This window comes from Balaenoptera physalus (genome assembly GCF_965194825.1).
Source record: "Balaenoptera physalus genome assembly, chromosome: 12".
Taxonomy (NCBI): domain Eukaryota; kingdom Metazoa; phylum Chordata; class Mammalia; order Artiodactyla; family Balaenopteridae; genus Balaenoptera; species Balaenoptera physalus.
This window is the reverse complement of record NC_138897.1, coordinates 84966720-84993000: the sequence shown is the minus strand read 5'-3', so window position 1 is coordinate 84993000 and position 26281 is coordinate 84966720. Positions and strand designations below refer to the sequence as shown.

At 43.2% G+C, this 26281-nt stretch overlaps 1 protein-coding gene across 3 annotated transcripts in view; it reads left to right on the top strand.

Moving 5' to 3' along the window:
* Positions 1–26281, top strand: part of TESC (tescalcin) — a 63921-nt gene that overhangs the window by 7313 nt on the left and 30327 nt on the right. For all 3 annotated transcript variants that reach the window (XM_082416898.1, XM_082416896.1, XM_082416897.1), the window contains exon 2: positions 20283–20352. In XM_082416898.1, the coding sequence (XP_082273024.1) occupies positions 20283–20352 (70 nt within the window). The remainder of the gene's footprint in view (positions 1–20282; positions 20353–26281) is intronic.

The following is a 26281-nucleotide window of genomic DNA, read 5'->3' as shown; positions in this document are numbered from 1 at the left end:
CAACAGACAAAATGCCTCGATAAGATGCTTCTACTTTTGCAAAGCACTTTAGTATCTGCTATCTCAAGCCCGGGGAACAAGGCGTTCTTGGCTCAGGAGTGCCCACTGCTTTGGGAAGATAAGGCAGGGCACCTTTTCCCAGCCTGGAGAGGCTGGGCAAGGTGACGAGGAGGAGCCTGGCACCTTGGTCCTGCCAGCCATCCTGTCACTGGCTCCATCTTTATTATTAATTCATAAAACCAGAAGGTCAAGTGGGTGATTTCTGCCAGTGGTGGAAATCACCTTAAGCGCAAGGACAAAAAGGCCCTTTGTTGTCCCAACAGTGTGACCTTTGTGGACGGGCAGGCTGTCAGAAGTGGGCCTTCTGTTCTCAGCACAGCTCCCTGGGAGGTGAAAGGGAGCAGTTAGGTCTCAGGGCCCAGGTACCTCTGGGAGGGAGGGCCGGTGGCCAGGCAGGAGACAGCAGCGCGGTTGGTGTGACTGAGTTATACAGCGATGGCAAGGTGGGGGGGACCCTTCCCAGCTCCTGAGCACCCACGCCAGGGTCTCAGTGATCAGAGAACCCCAGCTGAGCGCCCAGCACTTCACAGGCCTCACCCACCTGGTAGTCCTCAGGGGTTCCCTTATCTTGTCCTCTCCTGCATCTCCAAGGCCTCAGCCAGAGTCCCACGTGGACACAGACTAGCCTTCCACCACCTTGACCTTTACCAGCAGGTAGAAGTGGGTTTGAATCACGACGCTGCTGTTTACTGTCTAAGCAAGAAACTTCGCCTCCCTGAGTCTTAGTTTCCTCATCTGTATGATGGGAATGTGTCCCAGGGCTGCTGTGAGGATTGAATGAGAATTTGAGTAAAGCTCTTCACACGTCGTAAGTGTTCAATAGTTGTTGGCAGGTACAGATCATTTCGATTGTAAACCTTTCAGAAGCTGGCCATATATCTCCTTTTTAAGGGTATTCTGTAACTTCCTTCAGTAATTCATATCACTTGTGACACATCTGCCATCTTTGACATGCCTCAAGTTTGTCATTTTCTTGATGTTGTGCTAATGATCGGGGACCTTAGCATGCTTTAATTTGTATCACTCTGTAGTATTTTTTCTCTAATTTAAAAACCTACGTATTGGTTTTTTTTTTTTTTTTTAACATGTCAACCAAATGAATCATTGACTCATGCTGTTTTTTTTGTTTTTTTTTAATTTTTATTTATTTATTTATTTATTTATGGCTGTGTTGGGTCTTCGTTTCTGTACGAGGGCTTTCTCTAGCTGCGGCAAGCGGGGGCCACTCTTCATCGCGGTGCGCGGGCCTCTCACCATCGCGGCCCCTCTTGTTGCGGAGCACAGGCTCCAGACGCGCAGGCTCAGCAATTGTGGCTCACGGGCCTAGTCGCTCTGCGGCATGTGGGATCTTCCCAAACCAGGGCTCGAACCTGTGTCCCCTGCATTGGCAGGCAGATTCTCAACCACTGCGCCACCAGGGAAGCCCCGTATTGGTTTTTGTTTTATGCAGACTCTATTAATTTTTGCAACCATTTTTCCTTACAGGTTCAGTTTCTTTTTTTTTTTTAATATTTATTTATTTTGGCTGTACGAGGTCTTAGTTGTGGCACGCAGGATCTTTGTTGCAGCATGCAGGATCCTTTTTTAGTTGGGGCATGCGGGCTTCTTAGTTTTGGCATGCGAACTTTTAGTCGCAGCATGCATACGGGATCTAGTTCCCCAACCATGGATCGAACCCGGGCCCCCTGACTTGGGAGCACGGAGTCCTACTCACTGGACCACCAGGGAAGTCTCCAAATTCAGTTTCTTCTTATGTAACACACCTTTCCATGGAGTTTGCAACGAGTCTCTCTGAGTTGTCAGCTTTGTCTGAAAACGTCTTTATTTTGCCAGGCTACAGGAATGATCATTTGGCTGGGTATAAAATTTGAGGTTGCTGCATGTTTTCTCTCAGCACTGAGTTTTTGGTCTCTTTTTGCTGTTGAAAAGTCAGCTCTTTTGTCTGATTGATATTTCTTTGTAGAAATCTGCTTTTTCCCCTCTGTTTAAAAATATTTGTTGGTGGTGGTTTTTTAGGTGCTTTGTGTAGGTGTGGATTTAATTTATCCTGCCTGGGAATGGTTTATGCTGTATTATTCTAAAAATGACTGATATCTTCCATAATGAAGATATTATCTCTCCCCTTTCTCCTAATATTTTTCCTCAGTAATTACTTTTGAAAGGTGATGAACCGTGTCATTCTGTCCTGAATGCCTCTTTACTTTTCTTGCATATTTCCTACCTTTTTGTTGCTGTGTGCTGTATTTTGATTTGTTTCCTTAGGTCTGTCTTCCAATTCACTAATTCTCTCTTTAGCTATTACAGCTTTGCTGCCTTAACCCAACTTAGTTTTTTAAATTCCATAGACTTAAAAAAAAAAAAATTTTGTAAGTTCTATAAGGTTTTCAGATTCACTGCTTGTGTCATAGGGCACTGTTCTTATATTATTCATAATAATTTAAAGCTTATTGTATAGTTTCTGCTGTCTCATCGTCTTGGGGGTCCATTCCATTTATTAATTGTGTCTGCTGATTCTCCCATATGGTGGTCATTTGCTGTGTAGTTTGGTTTTTGATTTTGAGCTCATCTCTGGGCTGGCTCCCCCCTGGTTTTCACTCATCTCCAGATTCATGCTGAGGCCAAACCAAGTGGAGATGGGCTCAGCTGAAGTACCTCCCCCATGAGAGTACCCTGTGCCCTGGGCTATAGAAGTACCTCACACAGTGCTTTGCATTTGTTGTTCTGGGTACCTTAGGGCTTTCACTGGTCTGGAAACACTTTTTACATTAATTCCTCAATTTGGCTTTCCTGCACCACAGAGGTTTGGATTTTTCTCTCGTGGATGACACAGGCCTGGAGTTTTGATTCATCCCAGGGTCCCCCTCCCCTCCTCTGCACCCTGCCACCTCTTCTGCAGAGTCAGCTTCCTTGCTGATTCTCTGGGCCAGCAGGGAACATTTTTCTGTCCCACCTTATGTGGAGAGGCAGCACTTTGTGCTCTAGCTTTTGATAGGAGTCTCACTTCTAACTCATATGGACCCAAGGCCACTGCTGTCACTCAGTGGGCTAGAAGCCACACCCTTTGCTGTGAGAGCCTGGAAATATTCTGGTACCCCTGGGCCACCTCACTTGCTGGGTCTGAGTCCCCTCCTTGCTTCTGGCACCTGGGATTTCCCTTTCTTTCAAGCTTAGTGATGTCTTAAATTTTTTTCTAATTTTATCCAGTGCTTCATGGGTTCATAGTGGAATGCAAAGTCTGTGTTAGCTCCTTGTAGAAGGAACTGGAGTTCTTTTTTTTTTTTCTTTTTTATATATTTTTAATATTTTTTAATTTTTTGGCCATGCTGTGTGGCATGTGGGATCTTAGTTCCCCAGTCAGGGATCTACCCCACACCCCCTGCTTTGGAAGCGTGGAGTCTTAACCACTGGACCACCAGGGAAGTCCTGAAACTGGAGTTCTTTACCTAAATGTCCTACCATAATAAGCCCTCGTGCTTTTGGTAAATCTGGAGCTGAAGATAGTTCTGGAAGAATGTGAAAACCAGTTCCCTAGAGGCTCTGAAAAGTGCCCAAATCTCCGCTGATTAACTGTTGCTTTTCTCCCTTCCTCATCTTTAGTCTTTTTATTAAAATGGAGACATCTCTCTTTGTTTAGCGATGTAAATGGTATGTATTCATTGTCCCAGTTACTTCTTAGTTTTGGCAGACAGCACAGCAGATGGTCATGGGAACAGATTCTGGAGTCACAGACCTGGGTTCAAATCCCGGTTCTGCCACTCATATCTGTGTGACCTTCAGCAAGTGACTTACCCTCTCTGAGAGTCAGTTTCCGTATCTGTAAAATGGGTGTGACAACCCCCAGGAGAGGCAGGCACTGTGATGAGACTAAATAAGATCATGTGTGTCAAGTGTTTGGCTTAGTTCCTGCCTCTGAGTAAATGCTGACACTTGGTGGTTATTATTTCTGCTCTAAGGCAAATGGGAAAGAACAGAAGCTAGCCGTAGGAAGGTGAGCGTGGATGAGCAGAGCATGGTCTGTGTGATTTTGAGAGTCATGCTCACCCACTCTGACAGCTTTCTGAGTTGTCTCGTTGCTCATGAGGGGAGAATGTTTTCTAAAGTCATGTCCCTTCAGTCGGTCCCAGGGTCCCCTCCAGTCCTGAGATTTGGAGGATTCATTCTGTGCAGAAAACAAAACAAAACGAAATATCCTAACAAGACCCTCGGTACCTAAAATAAATGCCGCCCTCAGGCTGGCATGGGCCTGGGGCAGCTCTTCCTGGGAACCCCTCAGCTTTTGCACTTACAAAGCGGGTTGAAGTTTTCGAGCAAAGGGTTGAAAGCTGCTGGAGGAAGGCCAGCAATTAATCTTCTTGTCGTTGCTTCTGCTTTGGAATAGAGTGAGTTTGATAACTTCATTCTCAAGACCGAGTGCACCCAGGTGCATCTTTGGATTACTTTAAATTCCCAGCAGTGAGGTGTGGTCTGGAACGTGTACACGCCCAGCACATGGCTTCCAAGGGGCAGGCAGGTGGAGGAGAGGAGCAGGGCATCCGGCACCGTGAAGCCTCTTGTGCGTGCCAGGCATGTGAGGGAGGGCCCCTTCCAGGCTGTGGAGGCCGGTCCCTCGCTCTCCCTCCCCAGGCCCCGGCTTAGGCATTGCTTGGGCTGTAATTCCAGGAGGTACACAACTTCTCTGTCCCCTGGGATCCTGGAGGCAGCTGAAGAGCCGCATAGGTACCGTGAGATTATTGCTTTGGGGACATAATAATAGCAAGCATGGAGACTCCAGGATCTTATGCTGCTCCTGCCAGGTCCAGTGCTGAGTGTGTACATGATTTCTTTTCAATGGGGGCAAAATTCACATAACATAAAATTTACCATCCTAACCATTTTATTTTATTTTTATTTTTTATTTATTTATTTTGGCCGCACCGTGCGGCTTGCAGGATCTTAGTTTCCCAACCAGGGATTGAACCTGGGCCCCCAACAGTGGAAGTGTGGAGTCCTAACCACTGGACCAACAGGGAAGTCCCTCATCTTAACCATCTTAAAGCATACAATTCAGTGGCATTAAGCACATTCACAGTGCTGTGCCACCATCGCCACTGTATTTCCCGACCATCTTCATCACCCCAAAAAGAAGCTTCAGCAGTCACTCTAATCTCCCAACTTGTAGCCCCTGGCAACCACTAACCTACTTTCTGTCTCTATGGATTTGCTTACTTTGGGAGATTCATATAAAAGGAAGCATACAGTAGTGGCCTTGCGTGTCTGGCTTCTTAATGTCGTGTTTTCAAGGTTCATCCAGGTTGTATCAAGTGTCACTGCTTCATTCTGTCTCATGGTGGAATAATGTTCCATTGGATGGAGATGCCGCAGTTTGTTCATCTGTTCACAAGTAGATGGCCATTTGGGTTCCCACGTTTTGACGATTATGCATATTGTTTATGTGATTTGATTGTTTTTCGTGGTATGAACAGCCTCATGTAGGCAGTGATATTATTATCTCTGAGTTACGGAGGAGGAAGTAACAGTCTTGGGGAGAAGGTTTAGTAGGACGAGAAGCTGGGGGTTGAACCTGCAGCTCTTGGAAGCGATGGGGTTAGCTCACCTTTCTGTCTGGCCGGGCGCATCTCTGTGTTGCAGGACCTCGGCCAATGCCTGGGTTGAATACTGGCCAGTCTCTCGGGGCACAGCCAGCAGGAGAGCTTTGGGGGTCCTGGAAGCCACCAAGCCCTTCCCAGTGATGCCACTTGGAGTCCCAGAGCCTGCATCCAGGCTGGCACTGCCGGGGGAAACGGAGGGAGGCAGGGTGGCTCTGGGACGCCCCTGGAGAAAGCAGCCAGCATGCTCTCAACCGCCCTTGCTTCTCTCAGCTGTGTCTTGAGCGCCCTTCCCTACCTGGACGGCTACAGCTGCCCACCTCTCAGTGGGTACCCAGCCCCAGCATCTGCATCTGCCCTCCATTCGGTTGCCGGGCACATGGGATCTTGTTCTGTGGCTTAGCATCCTCCGGAAACTCAGGGTGAAGTCTCAATGCCTTAGTCTGACGTGTGTGCCCCCCACTCCTGTGCCCCCGTTCCTAGTCCGCCTTCCACCCGTGCTAAAGGGCTTGGAGCTCCCCGAGTTCTTCCCACTCTGCCTGCGCCAGCCCTCAGCCCCTGGGATCCCATCGGGCATCACCTCCCACCCCAACCCCGTGGATTGGAAGCTCTTTGGTGCTCCTTGGCAAGCGGACACTGCACTTAGCACCCTGGATCCCAGCAAGGTGAGGGCTCTGCCTTCTGTGTCTGCATGCTTGGCATCTGGCAGGTGCCCAGCAAACCAGAGGCACTCAGTAAATATCTCTTAATGAGTGGTGGGGGCACCTGTCAGAGGGTTGAGCAGATACAGGTGTGCCACGGAGGAGTCCGTCAGGCCCTCACACCCCTGAGGGCAGCCCAGATCCTGGGAGGAAGAAGCAAGTGGTATTCTATATGCCCCTCACCGCCAGGCTCAAATAGTCCTGACCACCCTGTAGCGGATGTGGGTAAATGGGGATCTTCGGTTTCCTCGCAAGTCACATGAGGGAGGCTGGGCCTTGTGGGAGATTTCGGGCCTGTTTCTCGGCGCCTAGTCTCCTCCCGCCCTCCTTCCTGAGTGTTGTCTCTGACCCCTGCTCTGTACGACTCTCCTTCCCCGGTGGCTCCTTGCTTAGCATACCAGGGCGGCAGCCTGACCATTGGGGCTGGGGCCAGGCCGAGACCCCATATCCATTAGCACCCCACTCATCCACTTCTGTGTCCGTAGATTTGCCTATTCTGGGCATTTCACATCAGTGGAATCACACACTATGTGGCCTTTTGTGTCTGGTTTCTTTGCCGCAGCAGAATGTGTTCCAGGTTCATCCACGTGGTAGCAGGTGTCAGTACTCCATCCTTTTTTATGGCCAAATAATATTCCATTGTATGGATAGAACACTTTTTTATTAAATCAGTTTTTAATCAAATATTGTTCTTTGTTTCCTTAAATATGTAGTTTTTAGTAAACAAGCAAACTGAATATGGGAGGAAAAAACTATTTGCGCTGCCTTTTTTCTTCTTCCAGTTTTACTGAGATATAATTGACATACAGCACTATGTAAGTTTAAGGTGTGCAGCATAATGATTTGATTTACATACATCACGAAGTGATGATCACAATAAGTTTAGTGAACATCCATCATTTCATATAGATACAAAATTAAAGAAATAGAAAAAAACTTTTCTTGTGATGAGAGCTCTTAGGATTTTCTCTCAGTAACTTTCATATATAACATACGGCAGTGTCAGTTATATTTACCATGTACATTACACCCCTAGTACTTATTTTTTAAATTTAATTTTAAATTTCTGTTGGAGTATAGTTGATTTACAATGTTGTGTTAGTTTCAGGTGTACAGCAAAGTGATTCAGTTATACATATACATATATCCATTTTTTTTCAGATTCTTTTCCCATATAGGTTATTACAGAACACTGAGTAGAATTCCCTGTGCTATACAGTAGGTCCTTGTTGATTATCTGTTTTATATGTAGTAGTTTGTTTATGTTCATCCCTAACTCCTGATTTATCCCTCCCCTCCATCTCTCCCCTTTGGTAACCGTAAGTTTGTTTTTGAAGTCTGTGAGTCTGTTTCTGTTTTGTAAATAAGTCCATTTGTATCATTTTTTAAAATTCCACTTATAAGTGATATCATATGATACTTGTCGTTCTCTTTCTGACTTACTTCACTCAGTATGACAATCTCTATGTCCATCCATGTTGCTGCAAATGGCATTATTTCATTCTTTTTTATGGCTGAGCAATATTCCATTGTATATATGTACCACATCTTCTTTATCCATACCTCTGTTGGTGGACATTTAGGTTGCTTCCATGTCCTGGCTATTGTAAGAGTGCTGCAGTGAACATTGGGGTGCATGTGTCTTTCAAATTAGTTTTCTCCAGATATATGCCCAGTAGTGGGATTGCTGGATCATATGGTAGTACTGTTTTTAGTTTTTTAAGGAACCTCCATACGGTTCTCCATAGTGGCTGTATCCATTTACATTCCCACCAACCGTGCAAGAGGGTTCCCTTTTCTCCACACCCTCCCCAGCATTTGTTTGTAGACTTTTTTTTTTTTAACATCTTTATTAGAGTATAATTGCTTTACAATGGTGTGTTAGTTTCTGCTTTATAACAAAGTGAATCAGTTATACATATGTCCCCATATCTCTTCCCTCTTGCGTCTCCCTCCCTCCCACCCTCCCTATCCCACCCCTCTAGGTGGTCACAAAGCACAGAGCTGATCTCCCTGTGCTATGCGGCTGCTTCCCACTAGCTATCTATTTTACGTTTGGTAGTGTATATATGTCCATGCCACTCTCTCACTTTGTCCCAGCTTACCCTTCCCCCTCCCCGTATCCTGAAGTCCATTCCTAGTAGGTCTGCATCTTTATTCCCATCTTGCCCCTAGGTTCTTCTGACCTTTTTTTTTTTCTTTCTTTTTTTAGATTCCATATATATGTGTTAGCATACGGTACTTGTTTTTCTCTTTCTGACTTACTTCACTCTGTATGACAGTCTCTAGGTCCATCCACCTCACTACAAATAACTCATTTTCGTTCCTTTTTATGGCTGAGTAATATTCCATTGTATATATGTGCCACATCTTCTTTATCCATTCATCTGTTGATGGACACTTAGGTTGCTTCCATGTAAGAATGCTCAACATCATTAATCATTAGAGAAATGCAAATCAAAACTGCAGTGAGATATCATCTCACACTGGTCAGAATGGTCATCATCAAAAAATCTACAAACAATAAATGCTGGAGAGGGTGTGGAGAAAAGGGAGCCCTCTTGCACTGTTGGTGGGAATGTAAATTGATACAGCCACTATGGAGAACAGTATGGAGGTTCCTTAAAAAACTAAAAATAGAACTACCATATGACCCAGCAATCCCACTACTGGGCATATATACCCTGAGAAAACCATAATTCAAAAAGAGTCATGTACCAAAATGTTCATTGCAGCTCTGTTTGTAGACTTTTTGATGATGGCCATTCTGACCAGTATGAGTTGTAGTTTTGATTTGCATTTCTCTGATAATTAGTGATGTTGAGTGTCTTTTCATGTGCCTTTTGACCATCTGTATGTCTTCTTTGGAGAAGTGTCTATTTAGATCTTCCACCCGTTTTTTGATTGGGTTGTTTTTTTGATATTGAGCTGCATGAGCTGCTTTCTTAATCCATTCAGCTGTTGATGGACATCTGGGTTGTTTCTACCTTTTGGCTGTTGTGCATTGTAGTGCTGTGAACATTCATTTATGTTTTTTTCTGTGGGCGTATGTTTTCACTTATCTTGGTTATATACTTAGGAGCAGAATTTCTGGATTGTGTGGTAAATCTATGTTTAATTTATTGAGGAATCACCAAACTGTTTTCCACAGCAGCTGCGCAATTTTCCATTCCCACCAGCAATGTCTGAGGGGTCCAGTTTCTCCACAGTGTCACCAACGCTAGGTATTTTCTGTTTTAGTTTTCATTATAGCCGTTGAAGTTAAAATTTTTTTAATTTAAATAAGATTACACAAGTAATTCCTATTAATTGCAGAAAAGTTAAAGGACAGATAATCAAAGATAAGGAGCTAGAGGAGGGAAATGTCCTGTCATTCTACCATCTGGAGCAATTTACTATTTTGTTGTGACCCTTTCGTAATTTTTCTTGTGCACACACTTGTATAACAATATGAACTTTCATGTAAATGAGATCTTTGTTGCCTGTTGGTTTTTCCATGTAATGATATTCCAGGAACATTTTCTGATGTCCCACGATATTTTAAACATATTTTCTCAGGCTGTGTAGGATGCACCAGGATTTATTTAACCCGTTTCCCGTGGCCCGGCATTGCCCCAATTTTTTACTGTTTGAAACAGGCAACGATGATTACTCTTATCTGTTTATCTTTGTACATATGTCTCGGTTCCTCAGAATTCTTCCTAGGGATCAAGTTGCTGCTTCAGAGCGCATATACCAAGCACTGTCCAGCACAAATATAATGCGAGGTGGAATAATTCTAAATTTCCAACGAGCTATAGATGGAATGTAATTCCCGATTTTCTAGTAGCCACATTAAAAAAAAAAAGTAAAGAAACAGGTGAAGTTAGTTTAATAATATATTTTATTTAACCCATTATAACTAAAATATTATTTCAAATATAATTAATATAAAAATTATTAAGACAGTTTACGTTTTTTTCATACTAAGTCTTTGAAAGGCGGTATGTTTTTTTACACTTGAGCACATTTCAGCAGCCACATGTGGCTCTGTATTGGGCAGTACAGGTGTATACTTTTTTGTTTAAGCTTTTGATACAAAATGACAAGTCACTCCCCCCCCCCACCCCCACCCCCCCGCCAAATTGGGCAGATGAAACTCCCACCAGCCCCATGGAAGGGTGTACATTTCCCTCAGGTTGAAATCTAATACCCAAAATAACGAGGTCGAGATGCCAGGCTCCAAGGTGTCTCTGCCTCTCGTTCCCATGGCAACTGTGACCTCACAGGGGCCTGGAGAGAGGGCTCAGAGTGAGGAGCAGGGAAACTGGAAAAGCTTCCGTCCCGGGAACCCTTGAGGGGACAACAGACAGGGCCTTCCAGGGTGTGACATGGGCACATGTGTATCAGGCACTCACGGGACAGACCTTATAGGGGGCCCAGGGTCAGCCTGGGGGCCCAGAGTTGAGGGCACAGGAGCTTAGCTGAGGGCTGAGCTCTAGGCTCTGAGGATTTGAGTGCCAAAAAGAGGGGACCAGAATTGGGGAGTTTGTCCTCCTAATTCCTCTGCTTTCAGTCAAGCAGGACAGAAAGGTGCATGTGTCATGTGTGCATGCACTTTGGATGCAGTTAGCTGGAAGCTCTTCATTAGAGAAATCTGGTCTGAGATGGTTTATTGTTTACACAGCGCTTCCTGTCTATGTGACCTTGGGCAGGTCTCAGTGTTCCCATCTCTAGATTGGGGAGAGAACTGTCCCTATCTGATAGGATTGATTGAGGGTTATGTGAGCCAAGGCTTGTCAAGAGTAGAATCGAACACAGTGCCCAGGACACAGCTTGATGAATGCCTATTGTTAATTAATGGCTATTGTTGTCATGATGATGCACTAACTTCTTTTTTAATGTCTTTATTGAGATATAACACATCCCCTGCATTTCACCCATTTAAAGTGTCCTCAGTTTGTAGTATAATCACAGGGTTGTGTAACAATTTAATTTTGGAACATTTTCATCCCCCCTCAAAGAAACTCCTTTGCTATTAGCAGTGATTCCCTCTCTCTTTCCACAGCCCCAGGCAACCACTGGTCTACTTTCTGTCTCTATGGCTTTGCCTCTCTGAGTGTTTCGTATAAATGGAAACCCACCAGGCGTGGCTTTATGACAGGCCTCTCTCACTTATTTTTCATGGAGGTGGTGTAGGAGCATGTGGTTGGCGTTAATTTCTGATCATTATTTCTCAACAGATCAGTGTATTTTAAAAAAAAATATTGAAATATAGTTGATTTACGATGTGTTAGTTTCAGATATATAGCAAAATGACTCAGTTATACATATATATATTCTTTTTTAGGTTCTTTTCCATTATAGGTCATTATAAGATATTGAGTATAGTTCTCTGCTATACAGTAACACCTTGTTGATCATCTATTTTATATATAGTAGTGTGTGTATGTTAATCCCAAACTCCTCATTTATCCCTCCTTCCCCCCCTTTCCCCTTTGGTAACCATAAGTTTGTTTTCTATGTCTGTAAGTCTATTTCTGCTTTGTAAATAAGTTCATTTGTATCATTTTTTAAGATTCCACATGTAAGCAATATCATATGATAATTTGTCTTTCTCCGACTTACTTCACTTAGTATGATAATCTCTAGGTCCATCCATGTTGCTGCAAATGGCATCAGTGTATTTTTTTTGATCTGTGGGTTAGAGCTGAGAACTCTAATTGGCCAATGTAATCTGATCACCCAAAGCGAGGCAGTGTGGGGTGTCAGTTAAAAAAAAAACCTAAACCAAACCACACATGTTCTGCCAGACAAACTAAGTTCAAATCCTGGGTCTGCCTCTTTCAAGTTTAGTGACCTTGAGCAGGTTACTAATCTCCTCAGAGCCTCTGTGTGTCTGTAAAATGGGAATCGTCTGTCTGTTGGTCACTGGGTCATGGAGAGGATTAAATAAGCACACATGTGCCCAGGATGCAGTACTTGCCAATGAATGATTCACCACTAACAATATTTTTGAGATCCCTCGGCTGTCCCATATGGGACCATATTGTGTGCTTAAAATATTTGTTACATGATTAATAAATATATATTGTATATTAGAGAAGGTTTGGAAAATGCAGTTGAATCAAAGCAAAACAAACATAGTCTTTAATCCCAGCATTGAGAGATAATTGCTATTATTATTTGGGGAAAACAGGTCGATTTTCTTTCCTTACTTACATACATTTGTATATATTTAGATGTTTTCCCAATGGGGGTTCATGCTGTTTTCATAGCAGTTGTTTTTAGACAACATTATGTTGGAATGTATGTTCACATTCAGTACACAACTGTCACTTTTAAAGGCAGCATCTTTTTTAAAAAATTGGCTAAACCTACCATAAATTATTTAACTGATCTGCTCTCGGTGGGCCCTGAGGCTGAGTCCGGTTTTTACACTATTGTAGAGAATGCAACAGTGAACAGTTGTGTACTCATGTTGTTGTACCCGTTGGATTTATTCTTTCAGGATAAATCCCCGCTAAGTAGAATTGCTGATCTTCTTAAGTAAATGTTTTATTGCGATATCACATCACTAGTGAGAAAAGTGCATCACTAGTGAGCATGCAGATCCCAAAACTTTCTGAGAACACATCTGTGTAACCTGCAGCTGGATCAAGAATTAAACGCTTCCAGTTCCCAAAAACCCTCTCATGCCCCATTCAAATTACTGCCCCACAAGGGCAACTTCTATCCTAACTTTTAAAAAAATTAAGACGTTATTATGAGCCATTTTAGGTTAACAGCAAAATTCAGGCGAAGGTACAGAGATTACTCATGGCCTCCTGCCCCCCACACACGCACAGCCTCGCCCACTGTCAGCATCCCCCACCAGAGGGGACATTTGTTACAATTGATGCACCTCCATTGATACATCATCACCCAGAGTCCACGGTTTACATGAGGGTTCTCTCTTGGCATCCTACGTCCTATGGGTTTGGACAAATGTATAATGACATGTATCCATAATTATAGTATCATACAGAGTAGGTTCACTGCCTTAAAGATTCTCTGTGCTTCGCCAACTCATTGCTCCCCTGGTAACCGCTGACCTCGTTGCCGTCTCGGTAGTTTTGCCTCTTCCAGAGTGTCATGTAGTTGGAATCATACCGTATGTAGCCTTTCTATCCTGACTTAACACTGCAGATGAGTTTTGCCCGTTTTTGAGCTTTATGTAAATGGAATCATGAAGTATGTACTCTTCCACGTCTGGCTTCTTCTGCTTGTTATTGTGTTTTGGAACTCACCCAAGCTATTGTCCATACTATTTGTTCATTTTCACTGCTGTATCCTATTCCATTACTTGCATATACCACACACTTCATCTAGTCTGCCATTGCAGGGCATTTGGATAATTTCCATTTCAGGGCTCTTCAAATCGTACTGCCATGAAATCCTTCTACACATCTTCTGATGTGTGCAAATATGCATTTCTGTTGGGTATGTACTTGAGAGTGGAATGGCCAGACCATGGAATTCACGAATGTCCGTGCTAACATACATGTGATGTAAATGACTGTATTTTCGTCCAGAAAGGTGATAACTGTCCCCAGGGGTTACCTGACCGTTCCGAGTGTCAGTTTCTACATCTGTAACATGGGATTCAGCCTCCTCCCAGGACGTCATGAGGAACAGATGAGCTAACGTGTGGAGATGAGCCCCATTCCCCCAGCACATAGCAGGCCTTCGGGATGGGTTGGTCATGGTAAAGCGTATTTTCTAGCCAACAGCAGCTTCTAGAAAGGCTTGAGAATTCTGAGTTGCATATTCTTTTTTATTTTAAATATTTATTTATTTTGTCTGTGCCGGGTCTTAGTTGCTGCACCTGGGATCTTCATTGCGGTATGCGGTATCTTTTGTTTTGTTTTGTTTTTCTTAGTTGCTGGCATGTGCGATCTTTTAGTTGTGGCATGTAGACTTCTTAGTTGCGGCATACACGCGGGATCTAGTTCTCTGACCAGGGATCGAACCCAGGTCCCCTGCATTGGTAGCGTGGAAGCTTACCCACTGGACCACCAGGGAAGTCCCCTGAGTTGCAGATTCTTGAAGAGATCACAGCTCAAGCCTGAGGCTAAAAAAAACATGAAGTAAAGTATGGTGACCAGTTGGCCCAAGAAATTAGCTACCTCTGGAACAGGAAGCGAAAAGATGCTTAAGGGATGAGAAATGCCAAGAGGATGGTGCGGGGAGAGAGCCCTTCCCAGCCCAGCCACCATATCGGAAAGTTTTGTTTTGTTTTTTTAAATTTATTTATTTTATGTTAATTTTTTTTTTTGGGTGCATTGGGTCTTCGTTGCTGCGTGCAGACTTTCTCTAGTTGTGGCGAGCGGGGGCTACTCTTCATTGCGGTGCGCAGGCTTCTCATTGCGGTGGCTTCTCTTGTTGAGGAGCATGGGCCTTAGCCATGCGGGCTTCAGTAGTTGTGGCTTGCGGGCTCTAGAGCGCAGGTTCAGTAGTTGTGACGCACGGGCTTAGTTGCTCTGCGGCGTGTGGGATCTTCCCCGACCAGGGCTCGAACCCGTGTCTCCTGCATTGGCAGGCGGATTCTTAACCATTGTGCCACCAGGGAAGCCCCACTTCAGAAACTTTTGCCTGAACTGTCCATAGTCCCCAGGCGCCAGGCCTAAGGGCCTCAAACACTAGGATATTCTGGGAAAAGAGGTGATGTATAGCGGTTAAGGGTGGGCTGTGGAGCTGGGGAGATTTGAGGTTGAATCCCAGTTCTACCACTCACAGTTGTGTGATCATAGCACCCTCTGAGCTGCACTTTTCCAATGATACAACAGAGGGAAAAAGTATCTATTCACAGGGTTGTTTTGAGGAGGAAGTGAGAAGGTACACATACGGGTTTAATATTGTGCATTTCATAAAATAAGCACCGACACGTGGGTGGAAGCCTTCTAAAGCCTGGAACCCACCAGGCCCAGTCTTAGCTGTGGAATAAACAGGGCCTACCCACCAAAAATGGTAATTAAAAAAAAAAAAACTGTACGTAGGTTTTCTAAAACAATTGAGGGTGGGGAGAGGGGGAATTGGATGAAGGCAGTCAGAGGGTACGATCTTGCAGTTATAAGATAAATCAGTACTAGGGATGTGATGTACCACGTGATAAATACAATGAACGTTGCCGTATGTTATACATGAAAGTTGTTAGGAAAGTAAATCCTAACAGTTCTCATCACATGGAAAAAAATAGTTTTTTCTTTTTTTTTATTTAACTTTTATTGGAGTACAGTTGATTTCCAATGTAGTGTTCATTTCAGGTGTACAGCAAAGAGATTCAGTTATGCATATACATATTTTCATTCGTTTTCAGATCCTTTTCTCATATAGGTTATCACAGAGTATTGAGTAGAGTTCCCTGAGCTGTATAGTAGGTCCTTGCTTGTTATCTATCTTATATACAGTAGGGTGTGTGTGACAATCCCAAACTCCTGATTTATCCCTCCCCCCGGCTTTTCCCCTTTGGTAACCATAAGTTTGATTTTGATATCTGTAAGTCTGTTTCCGTTTTGTAAATAAGTTCATTTGTATCTTTTTTTTTTTTAATTTTATTTATTTATTTATTTTTGGCTGTGTTGGGTCTTCGTTTCTGTGCGAGGGCTTTCTCTAGTTGTGGCAAGTGGGGGCCACTCTTCATCGCGGTGCACGGGCCTCTCACTATCGCGGCCTCTCTTGTTTCGGAGCGCAGGCTCCAGATGCGCAGGCTCAGTAGTTGTGGCTCACGGGCCTAGTTGCTCTGTGGCATGTGGGATCTTCCCAGACCAGGGCTCGAACTCGTGTCCCCTGCATTAGCAGGCAGATTCTCAACCACTGCGCCACCAGGGAAGCCCCCATTTGTATCATTTTTAAAAATTAGATTCCACTTATGAGTGATATGATATTTGTCTTTGTCTGACTTCACTTAGTATGATAATTTCTGGTTGCATCCATGTTGCTGCAAATAGCATGATTTTCTTCTTTTTTATGGCTAAGTAATATTCCATTGTATATATGTGCCACATTTTCTTTATCCATTCCTCTGTCAGTGGACATTTAGGTTGCTTCCATGTCCTGGCTATTGTAATAGTGCTGCAGTGAACATTGAGGTGCATGTATCTTTTTAAATTATAGTTTTCTCCAGATATGTGCCCAGGAGTGGGATTGCTAGATCATATGGTAGTTCTGTTTTTAGCTTTTTAAGGAACCTCCATACTGTTCTCTATAGCGGCTGTACCAATTTACATTCCCACCGACAGTGTAGGAGAGTTCCCTTTTCTCCACACCCTCTCCAGCATTTATTTATTGTTTGTAGACTTTTTGATGATGGCCATTCTGACTGGTGTGAGGTGATACCTCACTGTAGTTTTGATTTGCATTTCTGATAATTAGTGATGTTGAGCATGTTTTCATGTGCTTTAGGCCATCTGTATGTCTTCTTCAGAGAAATGTCTACTTAGATCTTCTGCCCATTTTTTGATTGGGTTGTTTGTTTTTTGATATAAGAGCTGCATGAGCTGTTTGTATATTTTGGAGATTAATCAATCCCTTGTTGATTGCTTCATCTGCAAACATTTTCTGCCATTCTGTGGGTTGTCTTTTTGTTTTGTTTATGGTTTTCTTTGCTGTGCAGAAGCTTTTAAGTTTAATTTGGTCTCATTTGTTTATTTTTGTTTTCATTTTCATTACTGTAGGAGGTGAATCAAAGAAGATACTGCTGGGATTTATGTCAGAGAGTGTTCTGCCTATGTTTTCCTCTAAGAGTTTTATAGTGTCTGGCCTTACATTTAGGTCATTAATCCATTTTTTAAAATTTATTTATTTATTTGGCTGCATTGGGTCTTCGTTGCTGTGCACAGGCTTTCTCTAGTTGCAGCGAGCGGGGGCTACTCTTTGTTGTGGGGCACGGGCTTCTCATTGCAGTGGCTTCTCTTGTTGCAGAGCACGGGCTCTAGGCATGCAGGCTCAGTAGTTGTGGCACATGGGCTTAGTTGCTCCACGGCGTGTGGGATCTTCCCGGACCAGGGCTCAAATCCGCATTAGCAGGCAGATTCTTAACCACTGCATCACCAGGGTAGTCCCCATTAATCCATTTTGTTTATTTTTGTGTATGATGTTAGATAATGTTCTAATTTCATTCTTTTACATGTAGCTGTCCAGTTTTCCCCAGCACCACTTATTGAAGAGACTGTCTTTTCTCCATTGTATATTCTTGCCTCCTTTGTGATAGATTTATTGACCATAGCTTTGTGGGTTTATTTCTGGGCTTTCTATCCTGTTCCATTGATCTATATTTCTGTTTTTGTGCCAGTACCATACTGTGTCAATTACTATAGCTTTGTAATATAGTCTGAAGTCAGGGAGCCTGATTCCTCCAGCTCCATTTTTCTTTCTCAGGATTGCTTTGGCTATTCGGGGTCTTTTGTATTTCCATACAAATTAAAAAAATTTTTTTTTCTAGTTCTGTGAAAAACGCCATTGGTAACTTGATAGGGATTGCATTGAATCTGTAGATTGCCTTGGGTAGTATAGTCTTTTTGACAATATTGATTCTTCCAATTCAGTAACGTGGTATATGTCTCCATCTGTTTGTATCTTTTATTTCTTTCATCATATCTTATAGTTTCCTGAGTACAAGTCTTTTGCCTCCTTAGGTAGGTTTATTCCTAGGTGTTTTATTATTTTTGCTGTGATGGTAAATGGGATTATTTCCTTGATTTCTCTTTCTGATCTTTCATTGTTAGTGTATAGGAATGAAGAGATGTCTGTGTATTAATTTTGTATCCTGCAACTTTACTGAATTCATTGATGAGCTCTAGTAGTCTCCTGGTAGCATCTTTAGGATTTTCTATGTATAGTATCATGTCATCTGCAAACAGTGACAGGTTTACTTCTTTTCCAATTTGGGTTCCTTTTGTTTCTTCTTCTTCTCTGTTTGCCATGGCTAGAACTTCCAAAACTGTGTTGCATATAAGTGGTGACATTGGACATCCCTGTCTTGTTCCTGATCTTAGAGGGAATACTTTCAGCTTTTCACCGTTGAGAATGATGTTAGCTGTGGGTTTGTCATATATGGCGTTTATTATTTTGAGGTAAGTTCTCTCTATACCCACTTTCTGGAGAGTTTTTATCATAAATGGGTGTTGAATTTTGTCAAAAGCTTTTCCTGCATCTATTGAGATGATTATATGGTTTCTATTCTTCAGTTTGTTACTGTGGTTTATCACACCGATTGATTTGCAGATATTGAAGAATCCTTGCATCCCTGGGATAAATCCCACTTGATCGTGGTGTAAGATCCTTTTAATGTATTGTTGGATTCGGTTTGCTAGTATTTTGTTGAGGATTTTTGCATCTGTGTTGATCAGTTTTATTGGTCTGTAATTTTCTTCTTTTGTGTGGTATCTTTGTCTGGTTTTCATATCAGGGTGATGGTGGCCTCATAGAATGAGTTTGAAAGTGTTCCTTCCTCTGCAATTTTTGGGAAGAGTTTAAGAAGGATAGGTGTTAACTCTTCTCTAAATGTTTGATAGAATTCACCTGTGAAGCCATCTGGTCCTGGACTTTTGTTTGTTGGAAGTTTTTTAATCACTGTTTCAATTTCAGTACTTGTAATTGGTCTGTTCATATTTTCTATTTCTTCCTGGTTCAGTCTTGGAAGGTTGTACCTTTCTAAGAATTTGTCCATTTCTCCTAGGTTGTCCATTTTATTGACGTATAGTTGTTTGTAGTAGTCTCTTATGATCCTTTATATTTCTGTGGTGTCTGTTGTAACTTTTCCTTTTTTCATTTCCAATTTGATTGATTCGAGTCCTCTCCCTTTTTTTCTTGATGAGTGGCTAAAGGTTTATCAATTCTGTTTATCTTTTCAAAGAATCAGCTTTTAGTTTCATTGATCTTTTCTGTTGTTTTCTTCATCTCTATTTCATTTATTTCTGCTCTGATCTTTATGATTTTTTTCATTCTACTAACATTGGGTTCTATTTGTTTTTCTTTCTCTTGTTGCTTAAGGTGTAAGGTTAGGTTGTTTGAGATTTTTCTTGTTTCCTGAGGTAAGATTGTATTGCTATAAACTTCCCTCTTAGAACTGCTTTTGTTGCATCCCATAGGTTTTGGATCATTGTGTTTTCATTGTCATTTGCCTCTAGGTATTTTTTTGGTTCCTCTTTGATTTCTTCAGTGATTTATTAAATTTTGCATATGAGATGATGGACATTCACTAAACTTACTGTGGTCATCGTTTCACGATGTATGTGACTCAAATCTTTATGCAGTATACCTTAAACTTATACAGTGCTGTACATCAATTATATCTCAATCAAACTGGAAGGAAGAAAATGAAACAATTGAGGTTATCTAAATACATTGCCCACAACAGCAATGATCAAAATTCTATTTCTTTTCCTTCCACTTCTCTTGCTTTACCAGATTCTCTGTACACTTCTTACTACGGGTCTCCCAAATCACTTCTGGCACCAGCCTGAACCACGTTCCCCCTTCCCTCCTCCTCTGTCTCTTTTAATGTGACACACGAAGCCCCTTTTTCAGTGGGGAAAATGCCCATCTCTAGGAGTGGGAGGGGAGGAAGTCAGACAAGCAGATACCATCTCTTTAATGAGCTGAGGAAAGAGAGGGTGACCTGGTTCACGTTTGTCCTGTCCCAGGAGCTGTTATTAGTAGTAATTGTCTTATTGCTAAGGGGGCAGAGCTAATAATAATAACCCCAGAGCTGTGTTTCCAGGAGGGATGGCAAACCCGTTCTCTGCTTCTTCATCCTGAGCTTCGTTTTGCCTTGGTAGGAGGTGGCGAGAGAATGAATGGAACAGGAGGGTGAGGGTGAGGGTGAGGCTCCAGTCCCCCTCCTGTAGCTCCGAGTTCAGAGGTCAATGATGCCTTTCTCACTTTTCTTTTTTCTTTTTTTTCTCCTACTTCTTAGTCTCGTCTGACCAGATCGAGCAGCTCCACCGGAGATTTAAGCACCTGAGTGGAGACCAGCCCACCATTCGGTAAGATCAGCAGCTGGGTTTGGGTGTCGGACAGGGCCGTGACCCTTGGGGATGTCCCTGTCCGTTTATTTCTTCCTCTGAGTACTGGCTGACTCTGCCAGAGCCCCTGGGTAGCCCCATTTCCTGAGACAAAGCTGTAGTTGTCATAATGCTTTTGGTTCCTTATAGACAAGATGTCCTCAGCTGGGAGGAAAAGAATCACATCTGTTTCTACTGGGATCAGAAAATTATAACTGGAGTGAAAACAAGGGGTGGGGACAAAGAGCTGGGCAGCCACCCCTACCTTACCTTGCCTTCCCTGGAACCCCAGACACACGTGACGGGCCTGTTGAGTGCCAGGATCATACCCAGCGCTGGGCACCCCAAAGATGAGTCGGTTGTGGTGCGGCTCAATTCAGGGGCTTGAATGCTGTCACGAGGCCCCGGCTCTTGACTCTGCTTCCTCTGGTTGGTAGTTCCAGCCTCAGGCAAGATGGTGGGCGGCAGCCTCAGATTTCTGTCAGGGAAAATCACCATTTCACATTGCGTTATTTAATGTGAATCTTGTAGAAGCTGGGTGGGCTACTTTTTTGTGAGGAGGAACGCCTTGGACTGTTTGCTGCCTTCTACGAGAGTGTGTTCAGTCTTAGGTGGTGGTTGTTATTTAGAACTAAGTTAGTGAGAAGACCTAGTCAATGAGTTGAGCACAAAGTTGGTGAGGAAGCTTCGAGTTGAACTAAAGCAAGCAGTTTCCAACGTAAAATGAATACTGTTCTACCACAAACTTTCTAACAGATGTAGTTTCCTAAAATAGACATTCAGAGTCGCAAGGTTACAGTCTTGGAACTTTAAAATAAACCTTTAAATAGTCCAGGAAAACATGTTTTTTTCTTAGTAAATGGACTTAAAATTTAACTAAGTTTTTATGGAAAGCAACATGTAAATACTATTCACTTTCTCTCGTCTGTCTAAACAAAGGCATGTTGTTAATCCAGTGCATTATATTCTCAGAGCATCCATTTCCAGAGCTCAGAGTCTGGTGGTCTCAAGGTTCTGATGGCCTCTGGTCTCAGTTTGATTATATCCAGGGCGGGAGTAAATTAAATCAGGACTGACTTCTTGAATTCTACACATCTCACTCACTAAGCCCAGTGAAGAGCCCAGCAAAAGTTCCTCTGGCTTCTCATTGGCTCTGATGGGGTCACATGCCCAGCGCTGAGCCAATCATCATAGCCAGGGGTTGGAAATGCGAATTGTTTTTTCCCAGAGCTGTGAGTGAGCAGGGCTGGGTCATCTGCCAAGGGCAGGGGTGGAGGGTGGAGTGATTTCCCAGGGCTTCCTTGGACCAGGGGCTGAGGAATGGGTGCAGGTCTCAGGGGAGGTGACACATGTGCACCTAGATTTTGGAACGTGGAGGTGTCAAGGGCAGCCTTCATTCCTTTAGAAATTCATGGGCACATGCTCTGTCCCAGGTGGGCAATATCTGTGCTGGCAGGCGGGACCAACATGCAGCTCACAATTGGGGGTGTGTGAAGGCGGGGCCCCCTTTCTCAAGATAATTTTCCACCAAGCTGTGCCCCCAGCCCTATCATAAGCTGCCTTGGGCTTCTCATTATTATGGGTCTGGGGTCCGTGGGTCTTGGCTTGGTGAGAGGTCTCAGGTTCAAATTCCACATGTGTTTTCAGACTTGGGGGAAGCAGAGGCAAAACCCAGACTTGGGAAACGTATCGTATTTGGATCATCCATATCCCTGGCTGCGTGACTTTGGGTTAATTGTTCTGTTTCTCTGAGACTGTCTCCTCCGTAAAGTGAATGTGGTCATTTGGGATTTGATTTGAGCATTAAAGATGAGCAGACGCAGGATGCTTCTGCTCTGAGCTGGGTTCCTTGGCATTTGGCAAACAGGACTGTCGTCATTCGACCGTTGATGGGGTCATGAGGACCCACCTTGAGATGTTCAAGCAGCGGCCGTTGATTATAGGGCTGGAGTGGAGGTGGGGAGCACAGGTGCTGCGTGAGCAGGAGGTGGCAGTGCTGGTGGAGGCCCCTCCCACTTTGAGATTCCAGCATCCGAGCCCTGACTGTGTTGCCCAGCGGCCCCTCATGGGCTTTTGCAAGGATGTACTGAAACGTTGAGCTCTACACTGGTTCTTTTTTTTTTTTTTTTTTTTTTAATGTTATTGAAGTATAGTTGATTTACGATGTTCTGTTAATTTCTGCTGTACAGCAAAGTGATTCAGCTGTACATATATATATTCTTTTTCATTATGGTTTATTACAGGGTATTGAATATAGTTCCCTGTGCTATACAGTAGGACCTTGTTGTTTATCCATTATTTTTTTAATTGAAGTATAGTTGGTTTACAAAGTTGTGTTAATTTCTGCTGTATGGCAAAGTGACTCAATTATACACATATATACAGACTTTTTTTTAAGTTATTTTCTGATTAATCTTTTTAAAATTTTATTATTTATTTGGTTGCACAGGAGGGCTCCGTAGTTGCGGCCCACGGGCTCCTTAGCTGTGGCATGTGAACTCCTAGTTGTGGCATATACGTGGGATCTAGTTCCCTGACCAGGATCAAACCTGGGCCCCCTGCATTGGGATCATGGAGTCTTAACCACTGTGCTACCAGGGAAGTCCCTACATTCTTTTTCATATCCTTTTCCATTATGGTTTATCCCTGGAGATTGGATATAGTTCCCTGTGCTATACAGTAGGATCTTGTTGTTTATCCATCCTGTATATACTGGTTTGCATCTGCTAACCCCAAACTCCCAATCCTTCCCTCTCCCTCGGCAACCACAAGTCTGTTCTCTATATCTGTGAGTCAGTTTCTGTTTTGTAGATAGGTTCATTTGTGCCATATTTTAGATTCCACATATAAGTGATATCGTATGGTATTTGTCTTTCTCTTTCTGACTGACTTCACTTAGTATGGTAATCTCTAGGTCCATCCATGTTGCTGCAAATGGCATCATTTCATTCTTTTTTATGGCTAATATCCCAGTGTATATATGTACCACATCTTCTTTATCCATTCCTCTGTTGATGGACATTTAGGTTGTTTCCATGTCTTGGCTATTGTGAACAGTGCTGCTATGAACATAGGGATGTATGTATCTTTTTGAATTATAGTTTTGTCCAGGTACATGCCTAGTAGTGGGATTGCTGGATCATATTGTAATTCTGTTCTTAGTTTTCTGAGGAAACTCCATACTGTTTTCCATAGTGGCTGCACCAATTTACATTCCTGCCAACAGTGTAGGAGGGTTCCCTTTTCTCCACACCCTCTCCAGCATTTGTTGTCTGTAGATTTTCTGATGATGCCCATTCTAACTGGTGTGAGGTGATACCTCATTGTAGTTTTGATTTGCATTCTCTAATAATTAGTGATGTTGAGCAGCTTTTCATGTAACTACTAGCCATGTGTATGTCTTCTTTGGAGAAATGTCTATTTAGGTCTTCTGCCCATTTTTGGATTGGGTTGCTTGGTTTTTTGTTGTTGAGTTGTTTGAGCTGTTTGTATATTTTGGAGATTAAGCCCTTGTCGGTCACATCATTTGCAAGTATTTTCTCCCATTCCGTAGGTTGTCTTTTCATTTTTTTAAAATGGTTTTCTTTGCTGTGCAAAAGCTTGTAAGTTTGATTAGTTCCTATTTGTTTATTTTTGTTTTATTTCTATTGCATTGGGAGACTGACCTAAGAAAACGTTGGTATGATTTATGTCAGAGAATGTTTTGCCTATGCTCTCTTCTAGTCTTATGGTGTCATGTCTTATGTTTAAGTCTTCAGGCCTTTTTTTTTTTTTTTAATTATTTATTTATGGCTGTGTTGGGTCTTCGTTTCTGTGCGAGGGCTTTCTCTAGTTGCGGCAAGTGGGGGCCACTCTTCATCGCGGTGCGTGGGCCTCTCACTATCGCGGCCTCTCTTGTTGCGGAGCACAGGCTCCAGACGCGCAGGCTTAGTAGTTGTGGCTCACAGGCCTAGTCGCTCCGTGGCATGTGGGATCTTCCCAGACCAGGGCTCGAACCCGTGTCCCCTGCATTGACAGGCAGATTCTCAACCACTGTGCCACCAGGGAAGCCCCTTCAGGCCATTTTTTAGTTTATTTTTGTGCATGGTGTGAGGGTGTGTTCTAACTTCATTGATTTACATGCAGCTGTCCAACTTTCCCAGTACCACTTGCCGAAGAGACTTTTTCCCATTTTATATTCTTGCCTCCTTTGTTGAAGATTAATTGACCATAAGCGTTGGGTTTATTTCTGATTCTCTATTCTGTTCTGTTGATCCGTTTGTCTGTTTTTGTATCAATACCACACTGTTTTGATTACTGTAGCTTTGTAGTATTGTCTGAAGTCTGGGAGAGTTATGCCTCCTGTTTTTTTTTTTTCCTCTCAGCATTGCTTTGGCAATTCTGTGTCTTTTATGGTTCCAAGTAAATTTTTGGATTATTCTAGTTCTGTGAAAAATGTCATGGGTAATTTGATAGGGATTACATTAAACCTGTAGATTGCTTTGGGTAGTATTGGTGTTTTAACAATATTAATCCTTCCACTCCAAGAGCATGGGCTATCTTTCCATTTCTTTGAATCTTCTTTAATTTCTTTTATTAATGTTTTATAGTTCTCAGTGTATAAGTCTTTCCACCTCCTTGGTCAGGTTTATTCCTAGGGTTTTTTTGTTTGTTTGTTGTTTTTGGTGTGATTTTAAAAGGTATTATTTTTTTACATTCCCTTTCTAATGATATTTCATTGTTAGTGTAAAGAAATGCAACTGATTTCTGAATGTTAATCTTGTATCCTGCTAGTTTGCTGAATTCATTTATCAGATCTACTAGTTTTTGTGTGGAGTCCTTGAGGTTTTCTATGTATAGTATCATGTCATCTGCATATAGTGACAACTTTACCTCTTCCCTTCCAATCATTCTGTATATAATAGTTTGCATGTGCTAACCCCAAACTCCCAATCCCTCCCTCTCCCAACCCCCTCCCCCTTGGCAACCACGAGTCTGTGCTCTATGTCTGTGTGTCTGTTTCTGTTTCATAGATAAGTATATTTGTGTCATGTTTTAGATTCCACATATAAGTGATATCATATGGTATTTGTCTTTTTCTGACTTACTTCACTTAATATGATAATCTCTAGGTCCACCCATGCTGCTGCAAATGGCATTATTTCATTCATTTTTATGGTTGAGTAGTATTCCATTGTGTATATGTTCTACATCTTCCTTATCCATTCATCTGTTGATGGACATTTAGGCTGTTTCCATGTCTTGCTATTGTGAATAGTCAACACTGGTTCTTTCCCAGCATGAGTGTACATGCAAATCACCCGGGTATCTTGCTAAAACACAGGTTTTGGTTCACAGGACCGTAGTGGTGCCTGGGACTCTGAATTTTTAACTGTCATGGGCAGTCTTGGTGAGGTGCCTAGAATCTGGGGATGGCACCCTGTTTGCCCTCCAGGCTTGGATAGGTGGTGCTATCCACCCCAGGTGCTGAGCGGTCCATGTGCAGCCTCCTATTTCCCATGCCTCGTAGGTCAAGCCAGGACTTGGGAAGGTTTGAGCTGGTGACTCTGCCCGCCACCCTGCATCCCACTTACGTATCTCCTGCACACCCACCCCTGGGAGCACCATATGCATTGCCCTTTCCACCCCTGCCCTCAAGCAAGCCCTGATTATATCTGCCTGGACCCAGTGAGCAGCCCCTGCTCCCGAGCCCTCGGGGGCTCCCCAGTCAACGTCATGTCCATGCTCTTTAGCTGGGGTCCACCAGGGTCTTCAGCTGCTGGGTTTTGCTTTGCTGAGGTCTCAGTGTGGAAACCACCTCCTCCAAGACACCCTCCTGCCTCCTAACCCCCACAGATTCCTCCTGGGGGTGCCCCAGCCCAACATTTACAGCACAGAGTTGTAACTGCCCCCCTTCCAGCCACCCATCCCC